This window comes from Limulus polyphemus, unplaced genomic scaffold (assembly GCF_000517525.1).
Source record: "Limulus polyphemus unplaced genomic scaffold, Limulus_polyphemus-2.1.2 Scaffold6565, whole genome shotgun sequence".
NCBI lineage: Eukaryota > Metazoa > Arthropoda > Merostomata > Xiphosura > Limulidae > Limulus > Limulus polyphemus.
Window position 1 is genome coordinate 34,034 of NW_013672175.1, and position 10,083 is coordinate 44,116.

General features: G+C 38.1%; 1 protein-coding gene across 5 annotated transcripts in view; it reads left to right on the forward strand.

Moving 5' to 3' along the window:
- LOC106473858 (coatomer subunit beta-like) overlaps positions 1 to 10,083 on the forward strand; it is a 42,497-nt gene that overhangs the window by 30,003 nt on the left and 2,411 nt on the right. For 3 of the 5 annotated variants that reach the window (XM_022402249.1, XM_022402254.1, XM_022402251.1), the window contains 2 exons: positions 1,739 to 1,810; positions 9,126 to 9,370. In XM_022402249.1, the coding sequence (XP_022257957.1) occupies positions 1,739 to 1,810; positions 9,126 to 9,314 (261 nt within the window). In that variant the 3' untranslated portion in view covers positions 9,315 to 9,370. Of the gene's footprint in view, positions 1 to 1,738; positions 1,811 to 9,125; positions 9,371 to 10,083 lie in introns of those variants that run through there. The other 2 variants (XM_022402250.1, XM_022402253.1) reach the window with 2 other exon arrangements.

The window sequence follows — 10,083 nt, forward strand, 5'->3', positions numbered from 1 at the left end:
CCTCCCACGACTACTGTTAAACAAATCTATGAAATAAATAAATCCTTGCATTAGAATAGTATAAAACCAACCAAGGTATTCATCCTTATGAAGTCAAATGTTCAAAACCATAAACTGAGTCTTGCTCTCAACATTCCCATTCATCTAGCTCAGCATTATAGCTCAGCATGAGAAGATCCTTACTTTGCTATATACTCTGTAAGCCTTGCCTCCTGATTGTCAGCCAGAAACTGTTGAAATGCTGGACTACTCTGAAATTTTTAGGGAATGTTAATGATATCATAGTCTAAAAATGATTAACTTTCAATTTTGCTGCATAGACAGAGGTTAGGATCATAGGTCAGCTCTGAAGATAACCTTAAGTTTGATAATTTACAGACTTTATGTAATAAAAAGGATTGGTCTTTTATAAAGCTTCATAATGGCACAAGAATTATTTTTCTAGCTGCAATAGCATAGAAGATATGGTCATTTGAATTTGCCAGATCTGGTTAAACTTTGATGACCAATATTTCAAAATTCTATAATATTGAGAACTGAAATTTTAGCTCCAAGCATGTCTCATTCAAAATTTGAAGAAAATGAGTTGTGATTATGCCAGATGAGTGTGATGATTTATTTGGTGTAGAATGCCTCTTTTATTTTTTTATGCTGCTGCTAGTGTTTTAAGTCCTTTATTTGAAACATGTGAATACTTGATTATATTATTATGTAATTGTTGTTCATGCTTTTTATTAAACAAGTATATCACAAAATAATACGTTTTGGTATTTCCTTTTAAATATTTTTAGACAAAAGAATAAATCAAGATGTTGCTTTTTTTCATTACTTTTCCTTTTTAAAAGAAAGTTGTTAGAGTAATGAAGTTATTCAAGTAAACCCGTGAAAAAGTACTTTCATATACTTTCATGTACTTTCATAAGTTTAATAAAAATATGCAGCTGTTTATAAATCTCGGTACAAGGAGTTGATTTATACAAGTAACATTCTATGATAGGAAGTTCTTTAAAATAAACAGTGAAAGGAAACATGTTTTCTTTAATCAGATGACTGACACACATGACCAAGCTGAAGCAGATATAAGGGAAGCCATGTAGTGGATTAAACAGCTTTGTTTTTGTATTGTGGTTAACCCTTTAGTTTAGTTGGTAGAACACTTGTCTGGTGTGTAACAGGTCTTAGGTGAAAAAATATATATACATTGTACAAAATAAATTACCACAGTTTTATGCAGTGTCAGGGGAGCAGTATGTACGTTCAGGGTTTATGCTTCTTTCCAAGGGCAATATCTTTGTGAATTACCTTATACACAGTTGATTGGGACATTTGCAACTTATTATCAGTTACTTTTCTGGGTGGAGGTGGGATTTTGACAACTAGTCTGCAACTACGACAGTTTTGATGGGATTCTGTTTAAATTTTTTTTTATATTCTCACACTCCCACTGCTGTTCACCATGTCTTTGAACTTTTTGTATCATAAGCTCTGTATCTCTGCTACTTGGATATCAGTCTTTGGAAAGGGCTTTGACATATATTTCATCGGCAATGAACCACTCTTAGAGAAATTGCATTGTTGAACGATTGGCTAAGATGTGATATTATAATGTAGAAAATATCACATTTGTATCATATATTAAAGTTTTAATTTTGTTGTTAATGTTTCAAACATTTATACTACAGACCCATTTGTTTAAATAATTGAAAACTAAACATTTTTCTTGATTTTATTTTATTAGCATTTTGTAGCAAAATGTATGCTGATACTGACTTCAGTACTTCATCTTGGAAAATCTGGACTGTCAGAAAAGGTGACTTTCTTACAGTATTTTCTAGGAAACTTATCTTGCTGTTTTTGGTTTAAATAATGAATCACTGAAAATTAACATATTCCTTACCTGAAAATATATTTCAGATAGATATGTACCTCTCTGCATCACTAAGAGCTATTAACCTCACACACAACTGCTGTGGAATTTCCTGTGCACACCACAAGCCTTGAACAAACTCTTATCTCTACATGTGGTTACATGTATTGCACCAACCTATGATGTAATTGTTGTAATGCGTAATGCTGTAGTTTTCCACCAACAGGAGAGTAACACAACTTCTATGCATGGTAATTCCTGTGAGCACTAGCACATGTTTATAGGCTCATTCTTGATGAGGCAAAGAACATGCACTGGAACTGGGGAGAAGGGGGGTGCAGAGAAGCAGGTATCTATCAGAAATACATTTTCTGGTAAGGAAAATGTTGACTTCAGAAATGCTACTTACCTCTCTGCACCGCTAAGAGCTAGAATCCCGCATTGAAAATTGTGGAGAGGCTGGTACAGGTCAATTAAAAAGAAACGGACAGCCTGTGAGGTGTGACTTCCACAAGAACAGGCATTGCCTTGCGGAGCAGCACCTGGTGGAAGACTGCATCCTTCTCAAACAGGGTGGCTAGTTTGTAGATATTCTTTATTCATTGCTATGTTACATATACATTACAAAGAGATTTAAAGTAACGGATATCAGGTAAATCCAGTGCCAGTGGTAACATGTCACAAAGGCAGACAGAATGTGAGGGTGTGTAGTGTAGCTAGGGCTCTAAGTCATTACATCTTAATGAAATACTTACATGGGATAGATATTCTAAGGAGGAGTTTTCACATGCATCCCGAGGCAAATCCAGTCCCATCTGGCTGAATATATTCATTGGGAATTATTTTAATGGGGTGTCCTGTACTACACTTTCAGGTAACACCCCCAACCCTACATTTCAAATGAGGGGTGGGTCCAACCAGTTTTACTGGGGAGAGGGCACCAGTCCATATTGACCTCCCCAGCAGCTTGGGACTGGAGAAGCAAAGGTTGCAATATGGTCTAACCTCCTGTTACATAAAGCTATCTCTATTTTCTTTCTGCCACCTAAGCATTACTAAAAGTTTTTGCTTAGCATACCAGACTATATACCAAAAAAAAATTCATGCCACTTTTAAACATGCATATAGCATGGGTTCTCTTTATCTGACACCTTCTTATTTTGGTCTGTCACACTCTACAGGGTATATCGCCATCCACAACTTTTTTTTTTACAGCCAATTAATCAGGTAGGTTTCTCTTTCCTCCTTACATTGTGGAAATTGTTAGTTGAATATTTATACTATTAATGTTACCAGAATCCTCTACCATTCCTCTTATGTCATCCTATATCCAGACTAGTCCTTCTTTCCTAAGACCTCTGTTGCCTGGGCAGGCCATTTGGCATTCACTGGTTGGGTTCATCAACTCTTTAGACTGATGGATTCAGACTCGTCCATGGAAGGTCACTGTCTCCTCAACATTTCTTCTCATCAAATTTGTCACATTACCATGTCTTTGGCTGCTCATCTTTGCCGTCCATTAGAAGAAATCGTTCAAGCCAAAATGTGGACTACTCCATATTCCTTTGTCACTCATTATCTACACTGTCTGGCTGTATCTTTCTTAGGTGGATATCATCTCCTTTCCATGGTGATTCTACACACGTCTGTTTGGATCTGACTTGGGTATGTCTTTTCACAACATTCATTTATGTTTTCTTTTCAGGAACCCTCTTTTACTGCTACTAGAAGGATCCCACTCTGTGGTGAGTGTTGTCTAGTCAAATGTGCTTTCACTCAAACCCACACTATATACTGGTAGAGCTATAACACTCACTGTAGAGATGAAGCATTCTGCAAGACCACGAATGGCAAGCCTAGTGGTATATACTTATGTGTGTCCAGGTATCCCTAAAGTTGACTCATTGGTGGACCGTTATTCATGGACTATCATGAGTGAAACAAAAGGGTATTTCTGACCATTCCTGCCGATCCTTTGATAGCAGAAATCAGGGACAGTCTGCTTTTCAAAATAGAGAATTGTGGACAACCATTACACTTTCTCCAGTGTGACGTTCCTCCAAACTTCCCACTGCATTTACTTCCCCCTTTTTTCTCCGAGTGGTGCATGGAAGTCCTTACTACTTGCCAGTTCTCAGTCACTGAAGTGGTAGACCAAGGAGGCTTCCTCTTGAGTGTGAAGTAGAAATTTACCATAAAGTACAATCACACATTTATCCACTCAGTGGGAAGAGGGCAAAGCTGAGTTCCCTCTTTCCCTTTATCCTGGATGCTTATTCCCAGGTAAACCGATTGTCAGTTAGAGGAGGACCAGCTTACATGGGGTCCTCCTCATAATACCAGGTTCAGGTTGACACTGCCCTGTTCTCACAGTTGAGTGCAGTAGAGGACCCTCTTCTCATTAATTCTAGTTACAGAAGGTTTCCTTTCCTGCTCCTATAGTTGAGTTTGGGGGATTTCTTCTGACTTGTAATACTGGCAACAGGATGTACATACACTGTTCCTGCGGTTGAGCAAATGTTCCACATCCTCCTAGTAATTCTGTGTACAAGATGTGTCTTCTCTGCATTTATAGTTGGGTGAGTTATGATTTCTACTCTTAATACCAGTTACAAGTATTTTCCTGTTCTTATGGTTGAGCTGAGGCAATGAATGACTCCAGGTTCGGTTTTTTGTACTTCTTGCTCCTACAGTGGTTTTGGGATTTGTCTGGTTTTGGCTAAATGCTTATTTCCTCTTCATAATTCTGGTTGCTTGACATATGACACTCTGTTTACTTATGGTTGGGGTTCATGTATATATATCACATGGTCCACATGTCCTAGCCATAATATTTATGTTACTATAATTTCATTTTTATTTGCATGATCCTCAGCCACTAATGCCGAGGATGGGTTGTGGAACCTCATCTGTCGGTTTGAGATTGGGTAGATATCTAGACATGAGTAGATGTTTTTCTCCATTATTACATTTTGACAAATTATCCTTTGACTTGCCAATTCTCCTCACATGGGTATTGAGTTTGTTTCAAGTTTTCGTTTAATAGAGCAGCTTTTCACCTACAGGAGCTGGCTGTTTTCTGGTCTATTTTGGAGGACAATTTGAACTCGTGCCAATTTTTTCTATGGATTGCACCTCTCAGAAGAAATTAAGTTTGTGCACATCTATTTTTTTATTTTTTCCTTCCATATCATGTTCATTTCCTTCTTACGGTGTGAAGAGCATAACTGTTCCAGAAAGAGCGTAGTGCCCTGCATATGTGCTTTGATTTCATTTCTGAGCACACCAGTTATTTCTAGGTGGTCACTTTTCACTTGGTTTCACTGTTGGGCACATACACTGGCCCTCCACCTTTTAAATGTAGGTAAGTGATGATTGAGCTGGAAAATCAGAGGGAACTAGCTGTGCCAATATAGGTGGTGCAATACTATTGGTGGAGGGTGGTCACATGCTATATACTTTGTCAAAAGTGGCATGAAATTTGTGGGGTACATAGACTGGTGCGCTGAGCCTTAAAATGTTTTAGCAATGCTTAGGGGCAGAAAGAAGATCAAGATAGCTTTTTGTAAGTACCTATCGGAAATACATTTTCAGTGTAAGAAAATGTTAACTTCTCCCATGCACCACTAGAAAAAGAGTATGGAGGAATACATGGTGGAGAGAACACAAGAGTGTATATGTAGAACATTGTCATTGAGCACAATCATCTGGAATTGGATCCCTATCAAAAGACAGTGAAATGGGTAACTACAACTAAAGACAGCAAGTGCAAGCCAAATGAAAGGCAGAACTAGAATTGGTGCTGTCTGTTTTGTTGTTTTGTTTTGTAAAAGGTGCAGAAATGGCCATGTTAATTGTTTAGATATACTGCTGAAGCAATCTTGCAGAAAACCCATTTAGTGGTGGGCACTGAGCAGGAGGAGATGTATTTAATGCTTTCCATTCTGCCCTTGCTTGATGTGGATTTGGGGTAAGTATTTCCTGTTAGGCAATGCTAGACACTCAGTGCATTCCAATGGCACCAAGTATAAGAAGCATAGGATGTAGTTCCTCATGTAACATTTGATCTGGGGAGTTTTGCCTCCTCCTGTTTGGTTTGTTTTTTCATTTTGTTGTTTTTTTGTTCTCTGTTTTAATTGAGAAACTTGCAATTAGGTGGAATGTGTACAGGTATCATAGTACATGCATAGAGAATGTCATGAAATGCATAAATGACAAGGAGTTGACTGACAAACATGACAGGAATAACTCATCATACTAGAGGACTGGAGAAAGGCGACTGGAGGAAAGTGAAAATCATAGGCTTATGAAACCACCAAATGATGCAACTAATGTGAGATGAATGCATTTGGTGTTGTCCACACATCATCCTGTAAGAACTCCAAAGGCCAGTGACAAAATGAGGCAAGAGAGACTGTGATATGAAAAATCTAGTGGGAGGAGACACAAAAGAGTGTATTGTCAGACTCACCCAAAGAAGAATATGTGTGATGAATGAGCTGACAAACCAACCAGTTAAAGTAAAAAAGGACAAGTCCAGAGAGGAAGAAGTCTTTCACAATAAAAGTAGGTGATAGCAATTTCCATGAAAAAGGATAGATTGAACAAGATAAAAACAGACAGCCCGTACAGGACACAAAAGACAATTGGGATCAGAACAACAACGCAGTGAGGAAATAAAGGAGAGAGAGAAAAATGAGAGGAAATATCCAATCACCCTCCCAGGCAGCCTAGATTTTTGAAGAAAAAAAGGAGTTGTCTGTAAATAACATCAACCGATCCCTATAATAGAGTAAGGTGTCCAAGGCTTAAATGTCTGAATGATGACAACCACAACCAAGGAGAAGAAAATATGGCTTAAGAGACAATGATGCAAGAAGCAAAGGAGGCATGTAAGAATCCAAAAAACTACATGAAGGTCCCAATTTGGAAGAAGAACCGGATGAGGGGATGATGGACACAGAAGACCTTAAAGAGATTTGTGAGAACAAGTGGAAGAAGGAATTATTGTTTAGTAAGAGGTGGAAGGTCATAGACAATGCTGCCAGGTAACCTGCAATTGTCATAATAGACAGGGCCTTGTTGAAAAGCCAGGTAAAATATGGAAGAGTAGGGTGGCCTGGCCAAAAATAGTCGTGAAAAAACAAGTGACAGTAGAAAGTCCAATTCAGGTGATAGAGAACAAGAGTAAAAGACCAACAACAATTAGAGAGAAAACAGGCTACAGTGGAAAAATCCCATATGTGAAGACAAAGGCACAACACCTTAAAAGGAAAAAAAGAACAACTGAGCTTGATAGAGAAAGACCTCCAAAGTAGGAGTTTTAAAAGCATCAATATGAAGGTGTTCCAAAATGGGAATAAATCTAATAGAAGACTGAAGGATGGAAGGACCACTCTGTGGGAGAGATTCCATCAAAGCAAGATAAGTGATCCATCACCATATTCAAACTCCAGAGACATGACATGTCATAAGGCAATTACAACAATGTAGGCCAAACAAAGGAAATCCAGAGAGAAAAAACACAGGTTCCAAAAGTGGGTACTGTCCTGGCAGTTGATTAAAGTAATGACCATGAAGTTATTCAAGCGGACCATCACAAGAAGACTGTACAACCGAGACCAAAGAGGGCAAGGCTGATAAGCCACAGTCATCTCCAGAAAGTTTATATGCAGAGAATGCTCCTCTGGGGAGCAGTTCACAAAGAGAGTTGTGGTATTAAGAAGTGACTTAACTGGAAAGAGAGGCACTGGTATAAAGAAAACTGGACAACCAAGACCAAAGAGGGGCAAGACAAATAAGCCACAGTCATCTCCAGAAAGTTGATATGCAGAGAATGCTCCTCTGGAGAGCAGTCCACAAAGAGATTTGTGGTGTTAAGATCTGACTCAACTAGAAAAAGAGGCACTGGTGTAAAGATGAAGATAGGAAGACAGAGATGAAAGGGCATAGGAGTGATCACAGGATGTGTTCTAATGATCCCATTGAGCCCACTGAAGGGGACATGTGTACACGATTGAGAAGAATCATGGCTTCTAAGTAATCATGAATCCTTAAATTTGAGAGAAAAGTGCCATGGATGAAATAATCTCCATGCTGTGAATACGCAAGGTAGAAGGCTCACCCCACCCTACACAAGAAGTGAGGACAACCCCATGTGGGCAAGAAACTGAGGAGGAGTCAAAACAGACTTGGAAAGTTATACTGGCCAGTCTAGGGGAGAGGCTTCTCGAGGAAGAGTGAAAATAACAATCACTGATTCCTATTGAGATAGGGTCAGGAAATGATGTACAACCATATAATAATGGAAAAGAAGGAAAGCATTTCAAATGTCTATCCTGGATAAACACAACTCATGAAAGAGGGTCCAATGCAGACTGAGAAAATCATCTAGCTGGAATTGAGGAACAGAGATGACAAGCCAATAACCAGGTACCAAATCCCCAACTGCATAGGGTGACAAAAAGATGAAAATAAAATCCCTGAATGGGGTGGGAGACAGGGTCTGAAGCATCTGCTGCCAACAGAAGGACACCATGTTCTGAAGATGATGAAGCAGAAGATCAGTGAGAAGAGGATAGGGAAAGGGATGATGAGAAAAAAGGGTGGAGCATGAAAGAGGAGAGAGAAATGATGAGAAAGAACATGCAGAACTCCAGGGTTACTAAAGAAGAAAAAAGACAAGAGGGTAATGTAGAAGAACCAGTCAGTTTTTCATACCTAAATGTTTTTTGTCCTTTTTTTTTTGTTTGAAAGAATCATCTGCAGTCTCTGTATATATTCACTCTCTTCACTGGGCCAGTAAAGTATTAAACAAGCCTCTTATAATCCTGCTGTTGTAAGTTAAAGAAAAGAAGAGTATTGTTCTCCATGCTGATCCCATACCATTCAGTCAATTAGCACCTAGAAGAGATTTTATGGGAACAGAGGTTTGTGGTGTTTCTGTTACTATGTTTGGATTGATTTTTGTGATTTCAGTGATGCCGTATAAAAGACAGCCTATATTAACTTTCAATCTCACTGAGAATATGTAGAATGTAATGTTGATCTGTAAAGGATATTATTTCAGATTTACAGTACAGAATAATGCTGTTTATATTTTTCTCCAAATGTAAAAGTACTATCATTACTGTTTTTTTTTTAATATTGAAAGCATGAATTGTTTTTTCACTGATTTATTGCAGTAACAACTGACATTTTTTGAACCTGGACCTCTTCTTAAAAAAGCAGTTATTGACATTATTATTTTCTAAAACAGAATGTTTTTGAGCTGAGTATATCCCAAGCTATGGATGTTGTGAAGAAGGAGCACCTTGTTGACCTGTCATCTAAAGTGAGCAAAGTAACTCAGCTGACAGGATTCTCTGATCCTGTGAATGCAGAAGGTTATCTTCATGTTAACCAATACAATATTGTTCTAGATGTTCTCATACTTAATCAAACTTAAGACAAACTTCAGAACTGTACAGAGCTAGCTACGTTAGGTAAATCTTTGGTTCAGCTGTATTTAAAAGCTATTTATTATTATTTTTGAAATATTAGGTCGTCAAGAAATTAATTTTACTTTTTTTATAGATGAAACAACCCAAACAACTTATATATCAAAACTAAACATTTATTAAATGAAAAAGTCTTCATTCTTATCGATGATGCTTTTACATGTTACAATCAGGTTGTTAATGCCCTGATTAAAGAAATCACTTGGCTTTAAAGCAAAAAACATATTGATGTCCTCTTTAACACCTTCCACATTTGCATATATTTTCCCATTAAGATGTTGTTGCAGCAAATGAAAAAGATGGTAATCTGATGGTGCCATATCTGGAGAATATGGTGGGTGGGAGAGAACTTCCAAACCCAACTCCATAATCTTGTGTTGCGTCAAACGTGCCACATGTGGACGTGCATTGTCATGGAGAAGAAGAACACCTTTCTGATTGACAAGTGAAGGGCGTTTTTGATGAAGGGTTGGATTTAAATGTTCCAGTTGCTGACTATAGATCTCTGCATTGACAGTTCACTGTGGATTGAGGAGTTTGAAATGAATTATTCCTTTGATATCCCACCAAATGCAAAGCATCACTTTTTGCAGATGGAGTCCAGGTTTTTGGGTAGGAAGTGGTTTTTTCTAGGACTGAGCCATTGTTTTTCGCATAGAGAATCCATTTTTCAGCACCAGTGACAGTTCTGTCCAAAAATGGTTCACGCTCATTACG